This window comes from Lactuca saligna, chromosome 8 (genome assembly GCF_052625555.1).
Source record: "Lactuca saligna cultivar CGN05327 chromosome 8, ASM5262555v1, whole genome shotgun sequence".
Classification (NCBI taxonomy): Eukaryota; Viridiplantae; Streptophyta; class Magnoliopsida; order Asterales; family Asteraceae; genus Lactuca; species Lactuca saligna.
Genome location: NC_136424.1, coordinates 196,866,748 through 196,889,519, shown reverse-complemented (window position 1 = coordinate 196,889,519; position 22,772 = coordinate 196,866,748). Strand labels below are relative to the sequence as shown.

Here is a 22,772-nt window from a genome sequence, read left to right as displayed (position 1 = left end):
AAACTGCTTGTATTCTCAGGGCAACGATAGACAGGTACATTCGCCAGCTTTTGGAGAAGATGGAGCATTTTGGAGTCTCGTCTTTATCTTTTGTTACTTTTGATGTACACAAACTATGTTTTAAAGCATATGTAAATATTCTTATTGTAATGTAATGGTTGTGTTTACTTTGATTACTATGATACCATTGTTGTGATACTACGCATGATGTCACCCGCCTCGAGATGTTTCCGTCGTTAATTCTGACGGTTTGGGGGTGTGACACCTGATGGGTTTTAGGTAAAACAAATAAACTAGAAAAACAATTCCTAAGTTCACATGCAACCTACTTTGGATCTATGTTTTATCTATTGAACATACAACTTTGAATTGCAAAACAAGAACCCTAGAGGAGAGAGGCTATAATTGAATTCTACAAACTAGGGTTTAGTAATTACATACCTTTCAATTGTTATAGTAAACAATTGATGATTCCCTTGATCTTGATCTTGATCTTCTTGGAAGCTTAGCACAACAAGTGTAATGCCTCTAATGGAATCACACCCAAACTAGCAAGAAGGAAATTAGAGGAGAGAGGGAAGAGGGAGTATGCAAATTTTCGGCCCTTAGGGTTTCTTCCAAAGAAAAGAGTGTCCAAAACATGAACCAGGAGGCTCCTTATATAGCTAAGGGATCTAGGGTTTAGGAAAACCCTAGTTATCCTTTGCTTAGGGCCTAAGGAAACCCAAGGGCCTTATCCAAGCCCCTATGGACGAAATTATTAGGGTTTCCCCTAAAGATTTCGTCCACCCTTATCCAAGGGGGTTCTAGAGCCTTCCACTCAACTATTAGATAATTGCAAACTAGTCCCTGCACCTTATAATTAATTCTTTTAACCCCGAAATTAATTCTAATTAATTTCTGGCTAACAACTAATTAAACCAAATGATTTCTCATTAATATATTAATCTTTTAACATATTAATAAAATCATTTATATTAATTTATTAATCTTATAATAAATTAATATCTCTCCTTTCATAATTTTCTTGTCCGGTTGCTAGGTTTGAGGGCAATCCAAAAGGACTGTGCTGCTATCAATTCAAGTACATACCAATTATAGTTATGGGCTTAGACACCTAATCCAACAGTCTCCCACTTGGATAAGTCTGTAACTATAATTGCTAGTATGCCTTCTAAATTTGACCAGCAAATTGTAGCTTCCAAAAAGCTGCTGCCGAACTCTGACCCAGTCAGTTACGTGTCCTAAGATAAGTGATCATATAATCCTCCGTTCTGCTAGATATCCCTAGATAAAAGACATGGAATGCAATCAACCTCTTTGTCCAGAATCTATGTTTCCCGATTCCTGATTAGTGATGATGTAGGACTTCTAATTGAACACATCAATTTAGTCGTGGCTGGGCCCAGCACATAAGTCAACACCAAATCATCGAGGGGCCCACAGATATCGCTTTTTCCCATTAAGGAAAAAGGAACGAATAAACATTGACTCCTATGCTTGTATCTTTTACTCATCAAATCATACATGATAATACGTTTTATAACACCAAGTTACTGATGCGTTTTTGTATTACCAATGCATAACCGACTTGCAAATTACAACTCATATATCTCTGTTTCAAGATTATAAGATATTATTGTCTCAGTATTACTCGTGATGAATTCCATGAAGTAATACTCTGAGCGAGGGTTTATCCAATACTCAAATCTCAATTTCTGAGTACTCATGAACGTTGTAGCAAAATCTATTGCCATGTCTATCCTTAGACAATCTACAATCCAGTTCATGACAGTCTTGATTCACTACTTACTTCCAAAAGTACGAGCGACTGTGGAGTTTGAATAATCTTATTATTCAGGAAGTAAAACATGCAAAAATGAAACACAATAATAAACAATTGACAAAAGGTAGAACCCAAACTTATAAATAATACTTTATTATTTAATCACCAAAAGTCAATTACATTTACTTTGTTACAAGTTTCAGAACAAAACTAATCTAACTACTAAAACTAATATCATCTTTCAGTCCTATGCTCCGAGCATGCTGAATATGCTTTGCCCTACTCAGACCCTTTGTGAGGGGATCTGCTGGGTTATCTTCAGATGACACCCTCTTCACTATAAGATGGCCTTCTTCTACTCTATGTCTGATGAAATGGTACTTTCTGTCGATATGTCTGGTTTTACCATGATCTCTCGGTTCCTTTGTTAAGGCAACCGCTCCTTCATTATCACAGAACAGTTCCATAGGCTCTTGGATGGTTGGAACAACTCCGAGATCCCCGATGAAGTTCCTCAACCAAGCTGCTTCTTTCGACGCTTCACTTGCTGCTATGTACTCTGATTCACAAGTAGAATCAGCCACCGTATCTTGCTTGGAACTCTTCCAAGTAACTGCTCCTCCATTTAATAAGAATACCCAGCCTGACTGAGAACGGAAGTTATCTCTATCCGTCTGAAAGCTGGCATCACTGTAACCATCTACTCTCAAAGTATCATTGCCGCCAAGTACAAGGACCCAGTCCTTCGTTCTTCGCAAATACTTGAGTATATTCTTCACGGCTATCCAATGAGCTCTACATGGGTTTCCCTGATAACGACTGACCATGCTCAAAGCAAATGCCACATCAGGACGAGTACATGCCATAGCGTACATGATCGATTCGACAGCGGAAGCATAAGGTACACGACTCATGTCATCTATTTCCTCATCTGTACTCGGGCATTGAGTCTTACTCAATTTGGTATTGCTCTGGATAGGTAGCTCTCGCTTCTTGGAATTTTCCATACTAAACCTCTTTAGTACCTTATCCAAGTATGTTCTCTGACTAAGTCCAATTAGTCTCTTCTTTCTATCTCTCAATATTCTAATCCCAAGAATATAGGCGGCTTCTCCTAGGTCTTTCATGGCAAAACACTTTCCAAGCCAAGACTTAACTTCATTCAAGGTTGGAACGTCGTTACCAATGAGTAATATGTCATCGACATATAACACCAGAAAAGTTACTATACTCCCACTAGCCTTGATATACACACAAAACTCATCTTCACTTCTAGAGAAACCAAACTCTTTGACTTTCTCATGGAAGCAAAGATTCCAGCTGCGAGATGCTTGTTTCAATCCATAAATGGATTTCTCAAGCTTACATACCCTATTGGGAAACTTTGCATCAACAAAACCCTCTGGCTGACTCATGTAAACATCCTCAGCCAACTTCCCGTTAAGGAAGGCAGTCTTGACATCCATCTGCCAGATTTCATAGTCATGAAAGGCAGCTATGGCGAGCAATATCCTAATAGATTTAATCTTAGCCACCGGCAAAAAAGTCTCATCATAGTCAACCCCTGGGGTTTGAGTGAAACCTTTTGCAACCAGTTGAGCCTTGAACGTATGCACATTCCCATCCATGTCTGTCTTCTTCTTGAAGATCCATTTGCACCCAACTGTCTTCCGACCTGGTGCACTATCAACCAAATTCCAAACTTGGTTGTCATACATGGACTTAATCTCGTTGTCCATTGCTTCTTTCCACTTGGAAGCCTCTGGGCCTGCCATTGCTTCCTTATAAGTGATTGGTTCATCTAAGTTTACCAGTGTTCTGTCACTTATGAATGTGTCACCATCTGAAGTAATATGAAAACCATACAACTCAGGTGGCACACTCACCCTAGTGGATCTTCGAAGCGGTAATGATTTATCAACCGGTTCAACAGGGACTGTTTCCTCTGGTTGAGTGCTAGTGTCATCTAAGGTTTCTTCATTGGCTGACTCTTGAATCTCTTCAAGGTCAATGGTACTCCCACTGTCCTCTTTGAATATGAGCTCTCTTTCCAGAAAGACTCCTCTTCGAGCTACAAACACCACGTTTTCACTATGTCTGTAGAACAAATATCCAAAAGACTGCTTTGGGTAACCAATGAAAACACATTTCTCACTTCTAGCTGCTAGCTTGTCGTGAGTCTCTCGTCTTACAAAAGCTTCACAACCCCAGACTTTAATATGTGCTAATGAGGGAACTTTCCCTGTCCACATTTCGTGAGGTGTTTTGGCAACCTTCTTTGTCGGGACAAGATTGAGGATGTGGGCGGCTGTCTCTAAGGCATACCCCCAGAAGTGAATAGGAAGCGAGGCACGACTCATCATAGAACGAACCATGTCTAGCAAGGTTCGATTACGCCTCTCAGCTACACCATTTAACTGTGGTGTCCTAGGAGGAGTCAATTGTGAGACTATCCCACATTCTTTCAGATAGTCGTTGAACTCGGTACTAAGATACTCCCCGCCTCTATCGGATCTAAGTATCTTGATCTTTCTGCCCAATTGATTTTCGACTTCATGCTTAAACTCTTTGAACTTTTCAAAGGTTTATGACTTATGTTTGATCAAGTAGATGTAACCATATCTACTATAATCGTCAGTGAAAGTCACATAGAATCGATTAGCATCCCTTGTGGTTGATCTGAAGGGCCCACACACATCTGTGTGTATGAGATCCAACAGACCTTCACCTCTTTCACAAGACCCTGTGAATGGTGATTTTGTCATCTTTCCCAAAAGACAAGATTCACACATATCATCTGATTTTAGGTCAAATGATTCCAACACTCCATCCTTTTGGAGTTGGGCTATGCATTTCTTGTTAATGTGTCCAAGACGACAATGCCACAAGCATGCCTTGTCTACACTATTAGACAAGTTAATATTAAGTACACTATTTCCTAAGCTATCAACACAAGTCACTGTTTCATACACACCATCACAAGGTAAAGCTTCAAACACAAAAACACCATTCTTATAAACAGAAATTGAACCATTCAAATCATTAAAAGAATATTTAAAACCTTGTCTGAATAATGCATGAAATGAAATAATGTTTCTCGTCATCTCGGACGAATAGCAACAATTTATTAAGTCTAATCTAACATCATTACTAAGCAATAATTGATAAACTCCGATCTTGGTCACTGGTGAAGACTTTCTGTTCCCCATGATCAAGTTTATCCTCCCATGCTCTATCTCCTCACTTTCCTTTAGCCCCTGCAAATCAGAACATATATGAAAACCACATCCTGTATCAAGGACCCATGAACGAGAAGATAATGAGTTATTAGCAGAAATAGTGTAAATACCTGCCGAGGATGGCTTCACTTTGCCATCCTTGATATCTTGCAGATATTGTGGGCAAGATCTCTTCCAATTCCCCTTTTGATTGCAGTAAAAGCAAGTGGCCTCTTTTGGATCAGAAACATGGGGAGTGGAACCATTAGGCTTAGCCTTCGGGCCATTACTAGATGACACAGCTTGAGCCTTGCTCTTCCAGTTTTGCTTGGGAGGACCTTTCCTCTTCTTCCCCTTACCCTGTCCAATGGCCAAGACAGGGGCACTTGCAGGTGTGGAGGGTATACTTTTACCCTTCATCCCTGCCTCAGCTGTCTGCAACAAGTTGTGCAATTGGGCCAAAGTCTGCTCAGTGTTGTTCAAATGGTAAGTTAAGATAAACTGACCATAACAATCAGGCAACGAGTTCAAGACCATGTCAATGGCCAATTCCTCATCGAAGTGAATGTTGAGCTTGACCAAACGCTCTATGTAGTGTTGCATTCTTTGCACATGAGATACAACCGATTCCCCCTCTTTCATCTTGCAAGCCATGAGTGACTTGACTACCTCAAACTTTTCTTGACGAGCTCGCTTATGGTACTTTTCCATAAGGTCCTTGTTCATCTCAAAGGGCCAGTAGTCCTCATAGTACCTCTGCAATTCTGGGGACATGGTTGCAACCATGATGCATGCCACTTTGGTAGCATCATCATAGTGTTTCTTGTAGGCAGCATACTCTTCAGGAGTGGCTTTTGACTCATCAAGTTCTTTGAGCTCCTTTTCAAGGACATACTCTTTGTCGTCAAATCTAAGCGCCATCTTGATGTTACGCATCCAATCGTTATAGTTGGAGCCATCCATAACGACTTTGGAGCAGATGTTTAGTAGAGAGAAGTTGTGGCTGGAGGATGATGAAGCAGAAGTGTTTCCAGGAGTAGACATCTGAAAAGAAAGATAGTTTTAGTTAGATTCCAAGACACCTCAATATAATAACCCAAAGATATCATATCAAGGTTAGGACCCAACTATGACGATTTACAACTTAGAAATGGGATGCCGAGATCCAAGTTCAAATCTCATAAAGGTAGGTGAATGACGATTCACCAATTTCACCATTAGACAAAATAAACGAAGTGAAATTCCTAATTCTTTTGAGATACATTAAAACTATTTAATGGCATGTTTTAATCTCGGATTATGCTCTACTATTTGTGACTGGGATACCGAGGATCACAAACTAGATGTGAATAACCATGCAAATGTGCTTGGTAACCTTATTGTATTTATCATTAACTATTGATGTGCCGGTAAACCACACACGCTCCATCAAAATGATAATTATAAGATACCCATTACTACTCTTTATTAGTTCCTTTTAGTGTGCCGGTTAACCACACACGCTCCACTAACGACCAATAAAGCATAATGTGCAATTTCATGGATTAGCATACTTTTCACATTTTTCCTATTGTAACTAGAGTTGGGATTTTGAAAAATAGTGTTCTAGTACTTTCTTTAATAGCATTATACTTTTAATGAGGAGTAGTTGTCCTATCAAATCCGTTCTGCTAACGACCCTCCACTAATCAAGGAAGCGGTGGGTGAGAGTGGACACCCATTCAACTACCATTTTATAGGCAGTTTCCTTATACCCCCCTTATAGACTAGCTTCGTAAATGAGGCATACTAGCGATTTGACTGACCATATTCTTATACATATATAATATTTAACTTTTAATTATAATATATATAAGATGTGTTTTAAAACATTTTAAAACTCCAAGGGTTTATATAAATTTTTTCGAAATTTAAACTATTAAATTTTAAATTTAAATAAACCAATTAATTAGATTTAATATTTATCTATTAATTAACTTTTAATTAATTTATTAAATCTTGTAAGGATTATCTAATTAAATTAAACAATTAATTTAATCCTAATCCATATCCCTTCTAGATTTCGAAAATATGGGGATAGGATAATTTCCTTATTTTTTTCAATTATCCAATAAGGCAACTATTATCCAAAACAAAGAAACCATAATCTTTATAGCATATTTCGAAATTTCCAAGGGAGGAGGCTAGGGTTTTCAAAACCCTAACCCTAATTTCGATTAGGGTTCTTTGGAGGCTAGGGTTTTCAAAAACCCTTTGACCATAACCCAAAAAATCGAAAAAATGGCCTTTAGGGTTTAATAGCTATAAAACCTAATTTGCAAATCAACAATTATGACAATTCAATTTAAAACAAATAATGTCTCTGATACCACTGATGGGTTTTAGGTAAAACAAATAAACTAGAAAAACAATTCCTAAGTTCACATGCAACCTACTTTGGATCTATGTTTTATCTATTGAACATACAACTTTGAATTGCAAAACAAGAACCCTAGAGGAGAGAGGCTATAATCGAATTCTACAAACTAGGGTTTAGTAATTACATACCTTTCAATTGTTATAGTAAACAATTGATGATTCCCTTGATCTTGATCTTGATCTTCTTGGAAGCTTAGCACCACAAGTGTAATGCCTCTAATGGAATCACACCCAAACTAGCAAGAAAGAAATTAGAGGAGAGAGGGAAGAGGGAGTATGCAAAATTTCGGCCCTTAGGGTTTCTTCCAAAGAAAAGAGTGTCCAAAACATGAACCAGGAGACTCCTTATATAGCTGAGGGATCTAGGGTTTAGGAAAACCCTAGTTATCCTTTGTTTAGGGCCTAAGGAAACCCAAGGGCCTTATCCAAGCCCCTATGGACGAAATTATTAGGGTTTCCCCTAAAGATTTCGTCCACCCTTATCCAAGGGGGTTCTAGAGCCTTCCACTCAACTATTAGATAATTGCAAACTAGTCCCTGCACCTTATAATTAATTCTTTTAACCCCGAAATTAATTCTAATTAATTTCTGGCTAACAACTAATTAAACCAAATGATTTCTTATTAATATATTAATATTTTAACATATTAATAAAATCATTTATATTAATTTATTAATCTTATAATAAATTAATATCTCTCCTTTCATAATTTCCTTGTCCGGTTGCTAGGTTTGAGGGCAACCCAAAAGGACTGTGCTGCTATCAATTCAAGTACATACCAATTATAGTTATGGGCTTAGACACCTAATCCAACAACACCATCATAGTAGTGTACACATATACTAAGATACATCCTAGGTAACCCTAGAATTTCCCACTCTACTCACATGTCAAAAGGTCTGTATTAACATCAATAAATCGGCTCATAAATGCAGGTCATACATAACCAAGATAAAATAGACGTTTGAATAGATGTATCTATGATAAGGCCTTCATCAAACAATAATAAGAAATAAGATTGAACCAAAAATATCTAAGGCTATCTAGTCTTAATCATGTACCACCCTAAAGCATTCATCCGACAATCTATCATCAGTGGCATGAACCCTAGTAGGCACATAGCATACATACATACTAGGTATAAAAAGGCATCTCTTCTAAAATGCATTCTAGCATGCAACCCTAAATAGATCCTTAGCCTAATTAACATACTTTAGCATATTAACATAACAAACATGTATGGGTATTTTGGGAATTACTTGCTTGAGCTCCAACTAACTGGATGCATTGCATCCATTTCTTTTTAAAAAAACTTTTTACAAAATATTTTTGTAAAAAGATTCACTCGGTCCTTAGTTTAAGTTCATACACACCAATGTTAGTCTAAAACCCTTAAACCAAGGTTTTGATACCAACTTGAAACTTTCCAAATTATAGAAAAAATTTGTATTTTTAATAATAGTAAAAAACATCCCAATTTCATTCCAATATAAATAGATAAGAAAAGTACGACTTTGAAATTCAAAAAACCAAATATTAGAGTAATAAACATAAAATTCATAAAGTGTGGAAATCTTCAATGGATGCAATATAATCAAGTCACATCCTTCCTTTTCTACTAGAAGGACCTAAAACGTTTTAAACTTAAAACCATAAGCACAATGCTTACGGATTTCCCAAAATACCATATACCATATAATGATAAAGGGCCTAGCCCAATAGGCTTGTTTTTGTTGGATCTATATGTACAAGAGGCATTATTGAGAGATGTTAGGTAATAACATATAATCCTATAGGGTCACACCTTAATCAAGTTGGCATATATAGAACATTTATAATTAATATGATTATTAATAAATATAATCAACTCGTGTATTTAATTAGGTGATAATTATTGTTTTGTGAAAATAGTAGTTCAAGAGAGTATAAACTAGTTATTATATCATATAGTATGATTTAATTAGCCATGTACAAGTTTTTGGACACTTTGGTTTCCATTTAACTTTACTAGTTACATTAGTTTATCTAGTTAGTGAATTAGTCACATCAAACCCTTTATTATACTCCAAATGGGTCATAGGTTTGAAGAATGAGTCACATATTGCTTGAATGTCTTCTTCTTACACACACCATACTCCTTAAGAGCCTTACCTTTGACCTTTGTATAGGTATGGGTCTTAGATATGATGTGTGGGTTATAAAAGAGTGCATAAGGATTTCATTTGATGATACTCTTTGCCTCTTTTCTCCCTTAAGTCATAACCTTTCTTCTTCTTTTTCTCTTGCTCTCTTTTGAAGACTAGTTGCAAGTGTTGGTGATTAGAAGTGTTTTTCCTTTATTACTTAATTGTGTTAAGTACTTAAAGGCTTAAGAAGTTACAAATAGAAAAGATAAATAGCATTCCATTGTACCTTACTCTTGATGGTGGATACTTGTAAAGAAGATTAAGCTTCTTGTTCATTTCTATCTTCATCAACTTCTTAATTCCAATTGGGATTAAAGACTCCAAAGGTTGTTTTCTTAACATCCTATGTGTTGTTATAATCTTTATAATTCATGTAATTGGATCCTCTTGGTGGTTTTGTTTAAATGGTCATAAAGTAAACTAGTTATTTTAAACACTTTCATTTTCCGTATAAAATTGTTTTATAAAAAAGAACATTTTTATCTTCCTAAAGTCGTCATGTTGCAATCAAGCAGGCCCAGCCCAACAAACATATAAGCATAAAAGCAACATGCATACATTGACACCCAGTATGCTACATAGTATAGTGAGAAGACTCGCCTCGCAGATAAACCGGATAATCACAACCACGTGTGAATAATGTAAAGGTTGGTCTCACAAACCACCTAGACATTAAATAAAATGTCAAACATCAGTCTATGACCCAAAACCCTAAAGTTTGACCTAAGTTTAAACTTAGTCAAAAATTCAAAAAAGTCAACTTTTCGTCAACCATGCGCCCGACGCCTTTTCCTACGCACCAATGCCCAATAAAGAACAATTTAGTTGATTTCCAGGCTAAGTCAGTCGCGTTTCAGAATAAATCGAAAAGTGTCAACAACGCCCAAAAATGACATGTCGCATCCAGAATCATTTCATAAGGGTTTTTGATTTATTCCATTAAGTCAAGGCTATAACTTCTCAGATCTAATTCTCAATACCTTCTTAATGGATAAACATTATAAGTTTATCCATTATGATGGTCCAAACAACCAAGATCTAAACTTGAAGCTTCTAAATGACATATATGAACCATCACTCGAGCATGAATTAATAAAAATGCAAAAGATCCCAAATTTCCACATCTAAAAGGTTCATAGAGCATACTAAATTGCTCAAAAGGAGCTGGAGTTCTCCAACTTTAAGGACATAATCAAAATGGACCAAAAAGTGACAATTACAACAAATAACTAGATATAATAAATCAATGAGCAAGGTATGAACTTTATACTCACAAAAGTACATAAATGAAGTAAATTTTCTAGATCTAAACTTGGATCTACCTTCTATGCCACAAGAAGAACTTCTTGATCTTCAAACTTCACTCAAACACGAAGAAATAAGCTCACAAATCATCAAAATGCTCAAGAACCAGAGAGAGGGGGTTAGGGTTTCAAAAAACTCGCTCTAAGGGTGATGTAGGCTGATAATGATAAAACCCTAAGGTTTAATGATCATTATATATTCCCAAAACCCTAAAAGAAATTATCAACCCATGGGTTGGGAGTCCCGTGCCCCATTAAAGGTGCCTTGACGCTTATGGGTAGAAAGTCCGGTTTTAAGTGAATTAAGCAGAATAAGCCAAAATATATTATATATATCGGGAATATGTATGTTACAGTCCTGATTGAGATATAAGAAGAAGCTTACCATTATTGAGGACTATATCATCTGGTCCTCTATGTTTTGTGAAGGAATCTAGTGAAGAGCGATCCAACCCCACTATTAACCATCCATAGATCCAAAGAAGATGTAGATTGAAAGGTAGTAGCATTGACTATAGAGACTACATAGGTTAGTGATGTAATTGTAATTTTTCTATCCTGGAGAACTCGAGCTAGTTTCTTGCACTCTTTGGTATTATGTATTGGTATGTGATAGTGGTTGCAAAACAAGTTGTTTTTTCCAAATCGATTACTCCCAGTGGGAGAATATGAGTTGGAACCTGATTGATTTGGGAATCTACTTGGTTGCCTTGAGTGTAGTTGGTTGTAGATATAGCTAGTGAAGTTTTGGCTTCGGTTTCTTTGAGTGTTTGTTCAAAATCAACAAGTTTTTCGTATAGTTTTGGGTATGAAATCTGTAACATCCGTGTTCCATGTATATGTTATTTTAGGGGAGGCCCGTTTATATGATTGTTGGGTGAGGCCCGTTTTGGTATGTGGAACCATAGGGAACTCACTAAGCTTTATGTTTACGGTTTAAGTTTAAATGTTTTAGGTACTTCTGGTAGGAAAGGGAAAGATCTCATCCTGATTGCATCGCTTCTACCAAAGATTCTGCACTATTTGTTTTATTTTTTACTCTAATGTGTTGAGATTATATTTTATATACTCTAATTATCTTTAGATGGAATGGACGTGAATGGTTTTATATAATTTTAAAATGAAAAATATACTCTATATTTTAGGACTTTACAAAATTGGTTTCTCCCAAACTTTGATTGCAGTGGTGATGTTGTTGAACTCATTGCCAGGTTGTACTCAAATGTGCACGTTGAGATCTTCTTCTTCAATAAGCCTTTGAGCTAGGGCTAATTCTTTTACAATGATTTTCATTTCATGAAGGTATTCAGTAACCGATCTAGCCCTTTTAGGGTTCTAGGTATTTTTATCTTTAAGGATATGATACAACTTCCAGAGACACTAGCATAGCTTACATTGAGTCGATTCCAAGCCTCAAGGGCAGTTTTTGTAGAAGAGAGGGTAGGTTGTATGGTTCTTGAGCAACTACCCAAGATGGTGTTGATGATTATTTGATCTTGACTTTACCATAAGGTAAATTTTGGGTTTGATTTGGTGCACTCTTTCTCGACATATTTGGAAGATAATTTTGTAGAATCTATGATGAATCGATCAAGATCAAGATCGGTGTGTGTTGACAGAATCTCTTTCCTCCAAAGTGGAAGATGTTTAGAGGTTCCTTTTATTTGAAGACTGGTTTATAACCTGTGGGAACCACGATTACAAAATATATTAAACTTTTTAAGTAAAAACTCAAAACTATTAATTAATTATTTTAAATAACTTATTAATTAAGATACATATCTTTTAACTATATATAGAATTATAATCGTTGATTCAAATAAATACATAAAATTATAGATTGACAAATGACATGATATTAATTATAAAGTCTAACATGGTGACACATGGCAAAAGAACTACTCGTTTATTAGTATAGGGAGATTGGTATTTGTTGTTAAGGGGATGATTGTATTTGAGGTTGTCATTGAAAAGATGGTGATGAGATAAGCAAGGCGATGGAAGAGGATCGATAAACTCATGAAACCTTGATTAGGGCTCTAATACCATATCAATGTATAATGATATTTTGGAAAAGGATAATTTTGCCTTTTATTGATATGAAATATATAAAGTGATGTACAATGGAAAATGAGTAAATAAAAGTAAGGAAGAGATAACAGTTGTACAACAAACATAGGAAAGTCAAACTATGATTTTAATTGTGGAATATCTTTTGCTCCTTTTGTATTACTTCAATAATCAGGTTATGTTTACCCTTAGCATCTGGTTTCTACTCAGCCTTCTCATGCGGGCTTAGCCCTGCCTTCGGCATTCGGCTCAATCCTACCTTTAGCATATAGATTATGCCTTGCATTCAACATTTGGATCAACCTTGCGATCAGATGTCAGCTTACCCCTACTTAGCCTTTAACATCCGACATTTCCTTATTCGACATTCAGATTAACTCTTCCTAGTATCATCCTCTTTGACCTTTATTATTCATGCGAGGCATACAATTCGCAAAGTTTAATGTATCAACCTCTTCGACCACTAGTATTCATGCAAGGCAATACCTAGCGTTGTTACTATCTACTATGACATATACAATTACATGAGCTATGGTATACATCGTTATGAAAAAATAAGATATTATATATTGTACGCTCTGTGTAATACCCATCAATGGTGTACATCGTTATGAAAAAAATAATTTATATATTACAAATTCAAGTTTTGGAGCAACAAATGGAATAACCAGAGATGATGGATATGAAAGATGATGATCAGCAGTTGGAATTAGAGAGGTTCTTCACTATCATTATTGTCTTACAAACCCTATTTATTAGATATTGTTGATAAATTTTCCACATATAAGATGTAACAGCTCCAATACTTCAATTAAAAGACTAGGCCCATTGAACGTCAAGATGTTGCTTTGGCCATTGTTCTTACTATAATCTTTAAGTTGAGTACTTCACTATGTGCATTTTAGTGTTTGTGTGTGTTTCTCGATATTGATTTGGGTAATTGCCTTTTTTACATGGATACGGATGGATGGATTATGAGGAGAGTGTTTGGATTGGAGTTTGAAAACAAAAAGCATTTTTTTGGTAAAAGTGAATATTAGCTTGTGTGGTAGCAAAAAATAAATTTTTAGAAATGTTTACATTAGTAGCTTACGTTGTGGCAAAAAATTATAAGCTATAAAGCACCTTTTTTTTTTTGCAAAACTATTTATATCTATAAAATGACGAAAGAGTTTAAGGTGGAAAGAGAGTTAAAAGTATAGGTATTATTGTCTTTTTTATCTCAAATTTTTATAAGGAGTTCCAAAAAGTTATGAGTGAGTTGTTGAAAACTTCTTATTGGCCATGAAAAGAAGCCAATAAGTAGGTTGCTCTTTCTTTTTATAGCATGTTAAATAACTAAATCAATAGATAAGATGGTGAACGTATAATAAATTTCTAAAATTTTGTCATTGCATATTGAATATTATCAACATCGATACATGTACTACATCGAATGACTACATTAAAGGTTGATTTAAAGCAGAGTTCAATCTCTCGTATTTAAAATACATAAACCAATATTTTCAGCATAAATGATATGCTATGTACAATTGCATTTACATTCATGCAATTCAAGTCAACAGAAAAGTCAAGGTTATTTTCTATTATGGTTAGAACTTAGAATCATCATCATGACCTTTTTACATAAAATATAGTTTACTAAAACCTTCACACATGTATACAAGAAAAATAACTAAACCAAACAACCTCTACTCATTACTCATTACTCAACTCAACTGCATGATAAAACCTTAGCAACTTCAACGCCGACACATTTTCCTGAAAAATAATAATAAATCATTATTTCTATTTTCTAGAAGAAAAAAAATTAAGAAAAGAAATATATTTGTAGGACCTGAAGTGGTTCTTGAGATTGGAAAGGGAAGTAAAAACCGGTTGAACAATTGTGCAACAATTCAGGGTTTTTTATGTACTCCTTGTGCCCATCACTCGCTTTCATCTTATATTTGAACATCTGAAAACCAAAAAAAAAATTAAAAAATTAAAAAATAATATTACAGATGGAAATATACAGTTTTACTGACCTCAGAAAGAGAGACTGTAGGTTTTTCCAGCTCATCATCTTCATCAATATGTACACCGGTACCCTGACATTCAGGACAAAAGGCAGAATAAATTTGTTTTTTTGACTCCTCTTCAGCTTTTTTAAATTTGGCTCCTTTTTTTCGCCTACTTTTCCTCTTTACTTCAGGAGCAGCTACTATCTGTTTTGTATAAACTTCAGACTCACACAGAAGGACCCAATGAATGAGGCACGAAATATGAAACACGTGAAATGCCTGCATCATTGTTATATATATATATTACATTAGATGACAAAAGATAATCAAATGACACTTTAGGTCCCTGTAGTTTTAATTTTCCGGAATTACATTTTTAGTCTGAATTAAATTTCTGGTCCCTGTAGCTTTAAATTTCAGGAATTACACTTTTGGTCACTATGAATGACTGAAATAAGCAAAAGACACTTCTGTTCCCTATAGTTTTAGTTTTCCGGATTTATATTTTTGGTCCCTTAGGTTTTTTAGTTTGCAGGAATTACATTTCTGGTCCCTGTAGTTTTAAATTTTCGGATTTACACTTTTGGTCACTATGAAAGTGGGAAATAAGCAAAAGACACTTTTGGTTCCTATACTTTTGGTTTTCCAGAATTATATTTTTGGTCCCTGAAGTTTTTAGTTTAGAGGAATTACATTTCTGGTCCTTATAGTTTATTTTTTACAAAATTACCTTTTTAGTCCCTGTAGTTTTTAATTTGCAAAAGTCAAATTTCAGGTCCCTGAAGTTTTAAATTTCCGGAATTACAATTTTGGTCATCATGAAAGAGGGAAATAAGCAAAAGACACCTTTAGTCCCTATAGTTCTAGTTTTCCAGAATTATCTTTTTGGCCCCTGAAGATTTTAGTTTGCAGGAACTACAATTCTTGTCCCTGTAGTTTTAATTTTCCAAAATTACATTTTTAGTCCCTGTAGTTTTTAATTTGAATAAATTACATTTCTGGTCCCTGTAGTTTTAATTTTCCAAAATTAGATATTTAGGCCCTGTAGTTTTTAATTAGCATAAACTACATTTCTGGTCCCTGTAATTTCAAATTTCTGGATTACACTTTTGGTCCATTTAGTTTTTAATATGAAAGTGGGAAATAAGCAAAACACACTTTTGGTCCCTATAGTTTCAATTTTCCAGAATTATACTTTTGGCCCCTGAAGTTGCAGGAATTACATTTCTGGTCCCTGTAGTTTTAAATTTCCGAAATTACACTTTTTGGTCAATCTATAGTTTTCAATTTGAAAGAAATGAGGGACTTACACCTTGGTCCCTAGAGTTTGCAATGTTCTACACTTTAGGCCCAGGTTTTGATATTTTTTACAAGAAGACTAAATTAGAGTCAGAGTCCCTATGGTTTCTATAAGGTGTAAAGAAAAAGATAAGTACATTGTTGTTATGGGTTACATTACTTACATATTGCTAGTATAGGTCTAAAAGTGTAAGTATGATTAAGGGTTAGAGATTAGATAAAAGATAAATAAGAAAACATACCCCATTCAAATTTCTACTACTGCAAACGATTCGACCAGTCTTCATGTTAAGAAGTGTTGCAACATTTTTCCCAGGAAGCATCTTGTGTTGACAGATGTCACACACTCTTTCTGATGCTAAACGTTGTCTTGCCCTAATTTCTTTCCTTGTACATTTGTTTGGGAAAACTCTTAATTGGAGTGAGTTATCATCATAAACTTCTACAAGATTTCTTGAATTAGAACTACCCGATGCCAAAGATTCTTCACTGGAAGATTCTTCATAGTGGTTGCTCAAAGATTCACTATAATCTTCAGGATCAGATAGTGATTTCCTCTTTTTTCCTTTAGTGTTTGTATTCCCCTCTATTGCAGGTCTAGAACTTGATGAAAGAAAACCCTGCAAGTCATCTAAGATTCCCTTTCGACCCAAATCAAAGTCAAATGCAAATGAAACAACAGCAAAATCATGATATGGAATCTTGTCATTGTTAACTGAATCACTTTTCCCAAACCATTCGCACCAAATTTTCTTGATTCCCTTTGAAACCCCTTCTTGCTCAAGGGACTTGAGAGAAATTTTCCCAATACCAATTTCTCTCACTTCTAAATCAGTAACTTTATCTTTGTGTAGCACATTGGGAATTATCAGATCATCAAGATCTAAACTCTCATCTCCTTGTCCTGAATCTAAGCTTCCCTCAGATGAAAGTTCATAGTCAGAAGCATTTCCTTTGAAAGCCACAATTGCAAGATTGTTTTCATTGATACTCCTTTTTTGCATTAAATTCCTCCCGTTTGAGGGTACCAAATGATTGTCTTCCTCGGTGTTATGGAAGAAAAGCATACCATCATTGAAGGGAAAAGGATTCTGTTTCAACAAGGTAGCTTTAGCAGCTTCATACATCTGTTTGTGAAGATGGCCACGTAGATGATCATGGAGAACAGAATCACTGTAGCATGGAGCAAGACACAATACACAGAAGAAGATAACCTTCTTATTATCTTCCCTAAGCTCAACATACGTATGACCCTTCAATCTCACATTTCGCAGTGCAGTTCTGGCCAACTGTTCTTTTAAACTGATAACACCAGTTCTTTCGAGAAACCCTAACTCTTTGCCTCGTCCTGCCATTCAATACTCTCTTCCAGATTATACGAAACCCTAAATAACCTCAAATCCCCAAATTTCAATTGATTTGAAACCCTAAAAAGCTTAACTCGACAATGAGCACCAGATTTCAAATACAACGATTAATAGGACATCAGCAATCGTTCCTTAAACTACTTAAAAGCAATAAACAGTAAATTTTCACGAAATCGGAGCGATTTTAAGATACGATTCTTCAAATTTCGGATTACAGTCGACGTAAACGCCAGAAATTTACTTCACAGAAGAAAAGGATGAAATCATACGCTTAGACGAAGAAAACCCTAAACTTACAACATCGAGGCGTACTTTGTATAGAATTTTTCGGAAACCGTAGAGGTATTAGATCCACCATTACAAGGGCTTGTTCTTGAAGTCCAGACAGAACTTGAAGCGAGCAAAGCCCTCCCATGGACATCATATCCGAGTTTTGTTACTCCGTATGTGTAACAGGGAATCTGAAAGAAAAATCAAAAGCCAATTCGTATGATGATTTCGTTGATGAAGGCTCGAAGAACACGGGGAAAGTGCGAGAGGCGTATGGGAATGAAAATGAAAATGGGGGATTTGATTTGATTATTGGCCGTTGATGTTGATGAATATGTAAGTTAGTAAGTTGATTGGCTGTAGGCCGTTGATGTGGGTAGGTTGGATGTCGATAGCGTGTGGATGTGTAGAGAGGACCAAACAATATTCGAATTTTTAGGCATATGCGAACTTGTAATAATTAGAGGAAAAATAGAATATGGTTTTCACAAAAACTAAGGTAATTGAGCATGTATACAATGAACTACTTATCTTCTAAGAAAACACAAAATAGTTATATATTTTTTAAAAAGGTCTCTTTTTTAGTTGCTCTTTCATAAAAAAAAAAAACCATTTGATTTCCATTTTAATGGGATAGGAGAGGTAGATGTTAACAATCATATCTATATAAATATAAAATGATTGTTTCATAAATTGTACTGACATAAACCATATTTGTAAAGGGTTTACGATTCTAATTTTACATTTTGCAAACTATTTACCAAATGTATATATTTTATTTAGAAAAGCAACTAAGTTTTCACTAATGAATCACAAAAGTCTTCGCTTAGGTTATGTTATTTCAAATATCTTCGTGTTTGTGGAATATTTGTTTGCTCGTGTAATAAGGTCAGAAGAATTAAAGGACCTGCAAGCGAGTTCAAGTTTTCGAGTTTGAGTTTTTCTAACAGAGACAAAGCGTGTGGGCCAGACCTAGTAAATAACACAAGGTAGTACAGATACCCCTCAAATTTTTTCAGATAATGTAAATTTTGTTCAGTGCAACCTTTGGGTTTTTGGATTTTGTTCTAGGTCGACCACTATAAAGTGGCATATTGAAACTTACCTTATAATGTTCAACTTGAATTTAATGTTTAACTAAGCAATTCTTTTTATCTTGCAAGGTTTATTTGGTTTATTTGAATAAGATCATGTAATCAACAACAAGGATTCCCGTTAAGGCATTGTTATGTGTGCCACTTATTTCAAATGAAGAAATATTTTTGAGTGCAATGTGAATTCCAGTCGTTAATATATCAAGGATACTCGTGAAGTCTCATTAATTTAATAGAGTGGACACATAATATATAATGTTTGAAACATCTTTATGAAACAAAGAAAGCTTTTATAAAATACATATCCAAATGACTTTTTTGAAAACTTTTACAAATATAAATGACTTCTAAAGAAAACAAAATGGTTTTTCAGATAAAATGTTAAAAATATAGTTCCTTTTCCGAAAATTTCTCTTACAAATACTAATAAAAATATTTAGGTTACCATTTGATTAAATTCGGTAAAATTCAATTTTGTACTCATTTGCAACCAAACATACAACCGAACCAAATCAAAACCCAATGCCAAAAACAAATGCAATTAAGATGTAAAAGTAACAACTAAAATAAGAAGATTATACAGTGAGTGAATAACAAAAGGGGAAATCAAAGTACCACTCCAACAATAAGAGCATCCAAGAACAACCCCAATAACACATAATTGTAAAAAATTGTCAATAGATAAATGAGTTGCACTAAAAACAATAGAACTTATCACAACTGCTTTTTTCCATTCCATTCTTGATACAAGAGATGTCAATAGAAACCCTCTATAAACCGTTTCCTCAAGAACCGGAGTCACAACACAATACACAAGAGTTAACCAAAACACCGAGAGGGGCCCACCTGAAATAACTTCCTTCAAAATTGGGTTGTTCACATCCTACATCACAACCACAAAAATTAGGGTTAATAATGGGAAAGTCTGTAATCCTGACTTTCTGTATTAAGTTGTTCTTTGTACATTAAGTCAAAAAAAAAAAACATCCATATACAGCTGACACAGCTTGTCAGCTGTATATCAGTGTTTTGAGACTAACCTTGGGCCCGATTAATTTGTCGGCCACAAAAGATGTAAGGAAGATGAATACAAGAAGAAACCCAAGTCCAATCACAGATGCTATTAACCAGTTTCTTTCTTTAGGGGAAACTCTAGTTTTAAAGAAGCTTAAAATGTTAAATGGCTTCTCGGAGAATTGTAAAAGTAACATAAAAGCCCCCAGCTCTAAAGTTTGTATCAGAAGCAATGACAATGCCTGTTTGGGAAAAAGAAACATAAGAGTGAAATGTCTAAAATACCCTTTGAAAAATGATAAGATAAGAGTACGTTTAGATGTTGATTGAATCACCTGAATGTCGGGATTAAGATGGGTCTGATTCAGAAGTTGTGCAACGACTGAGAGTCCTCCAAAGCTCAGAGGAATGTGCAGGCTAAAGATATAAAAGGCCATGGTGCTCCATGTGCTTCCATTGTCGGATTGGAGGTCCGTTTTCAGAATTGAGAAAGCCTGCGATAAGTAATGGTTCACCTAGTTTATGCAACTGGAATTGATAATCTAAAAAATCTAAATAAGCATATGATTTAGAATGAAGAAGATTCGAATAACAATATTTAACTCGGGAATTTCATTGTTTTGGGATCGGAACCCTAAATAACCATGTGAATATGAACTTGTGAATAATTAGAAATCGGAAGTGAATATGGAACAGATAATAAAATTGCTCGATTTGATGATAACGACACAGGAAAACAGAGAAAAGGGTTTAATCGATGAACCTGAGATGCTTTGTGGTTGCTATCTTTCCTGATGCATCGAAGCTTGAATGAAGAATCTTTGTTAACCCTTATGGAAGAAAGGGAGATAATGCGATTATTTTGGAAGCTTTCGATCGATCTACCTGGAGCTCTTGTGAGACTGGAAAATCGCCGAGGAAGATGAACCGTTAGCATTGTCATATCCAAAACCACATAGTTTCAGAATAGTTTCATTCGGAAATGTATGATAATAAATCACAAATGTTGTTTAATTTAAAAAAAAAAATGTTCTAAAACTTTTTACATTTAACAAAATTTTCAAAGTATCATCAGGAATAATATAATACGATTGAAAGAAATAAACTATTATTCTATAACAAAAAGAATAAGCGTGTGTTACTTTTTTTTTTAAAAAATATTTAGCTTATGATATTTTGAAATATTTTATTATGTATTTTAATTTAACTTTTAAACATATTTTTGTTGTTGTTTATGGGATTTACAAATTTTACTATAATATAATAAGTTTAAGGTATAATTAAAAGAAAAATGAGGAATGAAATAGGATATTAACAAAATTAATTTTTATGAATTGTAACACCAGATAATTCTTTCCCTTCATTTTTTTAAGTTTTGACATTGGGTGTGTACCGTGTGTATCTACATAGGGTGTAGATAGCCTTCTACTACGCACTGCGTAGAAAGGTGTCTTGGAGATGGAGTTTTAATGATCTACACAAGGCATAGATCTGGGTATGGAGTGCATACATGCCCAGAACCCAAACCATAATTTTGGGGCTGTGAGCTCTAGTTAAGGGCTCTAACTCTCTTGTGGCCCTTTTATTCTAAGCCTCCATTCCCCTAAATGCTTCCTTTGAAACCCGGACTCCATTTTTGGTGTAGTTTGAGCTTGAGAGTGTTTTATGTGCATTTTGAAGAAAGAAGAAGGTAGTGGATTTGCTTGGAAGCTTGAATCATCTTTGGATCCAGAAGTTTTTTTCCCTCATCCATCTCCAGAAGGTATAAAGCCTCCACCTTGATGAGTTTTTATGATAGATCTAGCTTAGCTTTAAGCTTTCATGCTTTTTGTCCGATAATCATTGTGTATATGAGTAAGAGCTACTCTAGACCAAGGAAGCATCATTTCCAGTCGATTTTAGGATTGTTAAGCTATAAAGGTGAGAGCTTGGTCACTCTCATCCTCCCATGCATGAGTTTTTGATCAATAGTTGGCTCTTTGGACCTAAGGTTTGGTTTGGTGTCCTTTGGATGCGTGCAAATGGATAAAGTCATAAACTTTATCCATTAGGATGTTCATTTTGTCTAGATCTAATAAATTGATGGGTTGGCTTCCTGTATTAAGCACTTAATGGATGGGTTTGGGAAACAGCTTATTATGTGGGGCGTAATTATGGCTACGCAGGGTGTAGCCTCATTTTCACTCGTAATTGTCATCTTAGGCTCTACGTTGGGTGCAGAGCTACTACGCATGGTGTAATCTTGCTGGATGTTGACCTTTGACTTTTAACTATTGACCGTTGACGTTGACCACGTTTGACTTTAGGTCAAATGGGGTAATTTGAGTTGTAGATTGAGGTTTGGTCCATGTTTATTGTATAGGACCAAAATATACCTCCAAAAGGATGATCAAGATGAACAAGGTCTGGATTTACAAGCTACAAGCCAATCAATACTTCTACAATGAGTTGCTTCTTCTTCAATATGCACCAAAAACACTCCAAATCACTCAAAAGCTCAAAAATATCACAAACAAGGCTAGGGTTTCGAGGGGACTGCTTTAGAGGATGGAGGCTAAGATAAGAAGGGTTTCCCAGGGGTTAAGTTCTTTAAATAGGGTCCAAGACCCAAACATTAGGGTTTGCCCCTGCCATAAGTACGCCCAGCTTACTCCAGGTACGCCCAACATACTCGAGAGAAACCCCGATGCCACATTAATGAACTACGCCCTGTGTATCACTTGGTTACACCCCGCATACGGT

General features: G+C 35.3%; 2 protein-coding genes across 2 annotated transcripts; both read right to left on the bottom strand.

The window, feature by feature from the left end:
• Positions 1–14,541: 14,541 nt before the first annotated feature.
• On the bottom strand, positions 14,542–18,238 carry LOC145010724 (uncharacterized). The gene is made up of 4 exons (XM_078969243.1): positions 16,528–18,238; positions 15,011–15,265; positions 14,821–14,940; positions 14,542–14,744 (listed from the first exon to the last, which is right to left on the bottom strand). Exons 1-4 carry the CDS (start codon positions 17,638–17,640, stop codon positions 14,682–14,684), a joined length of 1,551 nt encoding a protein of 516 aa, XP_078825369.1. The 5' UTR covers positions 17,641–18,238; the 3' UTR covers positions 14,542–14,681.
• A 1,301-nt stretch (positions 18,239–19,539) lies between these two features.
• On the bottom strand, positions 19,540–21,030 carry LOC145011628 (CAAX amino terminal protease family protein). Its single transcript, XM_078970368.1, has 4 exons — positions 20,794–21,030; positions 20,366–20,524; positions 20,057–20,272; positions 19,540–19,899 (listed from the first exon to the last, which is right to left on the bottom strand). Exons 1-4 carry the CDS (start codon positions 20,971–20,973, stop codon positions 19,558–19,560), a joined length of 897 nt encoding a protein of 298 aa, XP_078826494.1. The 5' UTR covers positions 20,974–21,030; the 3' UTR covers positions 19,540–19,557.
• Between the last annotated feature and the right edge of the window lie 1,742 nt (positions 21,031–22,772).

Bases quoted from the DNA above. Each gene is read 5' to 3' on its own strand.
- LOC145010724 (XM_078969243.1), bottom strand. From the start codon at position 17,640: ATGGCAGGACGAGGCAAAGAGTTAGGGTTTCTCGAAAGAACTGGTGTT. The intron at 14,941-15,010 runs GTCAGTAAAACT...TTTGGTTTTCAG, and splicing joins CTACAGTCTCTCTTTCTGAG to ATGTTCAAATATAAGATGAA. The intron at 14,745-14,820 runs GTCCTACAAATA...ATTATTTTTCAG, and splicing joins AATCTCAAGAACCACTTCAG to GAAAATGTGTCGGCGTTGAA.
- LOC145011628 (XM_078970368.1), bottom strand. From the start codon at position 20,973: ATGACAATGCTAACGGTTCATCTTCCTCGGCGATTTTCCAGTCTCACA. The intron at 20,525-20,793 runs GTTCATCGATTA...TACTTATCGCAG, and splicing joins GCAACCACAAAGCATCTCAG to GCTTTCTCAATTCTGAAAAC. The intron at 20,273-20,365 runs GTGATTCAATCA...TTTCCCAAACAG, and splicing joins ATCTTAATCCCGACATTCAG to GCATTGTCATTGCTTCTGAT.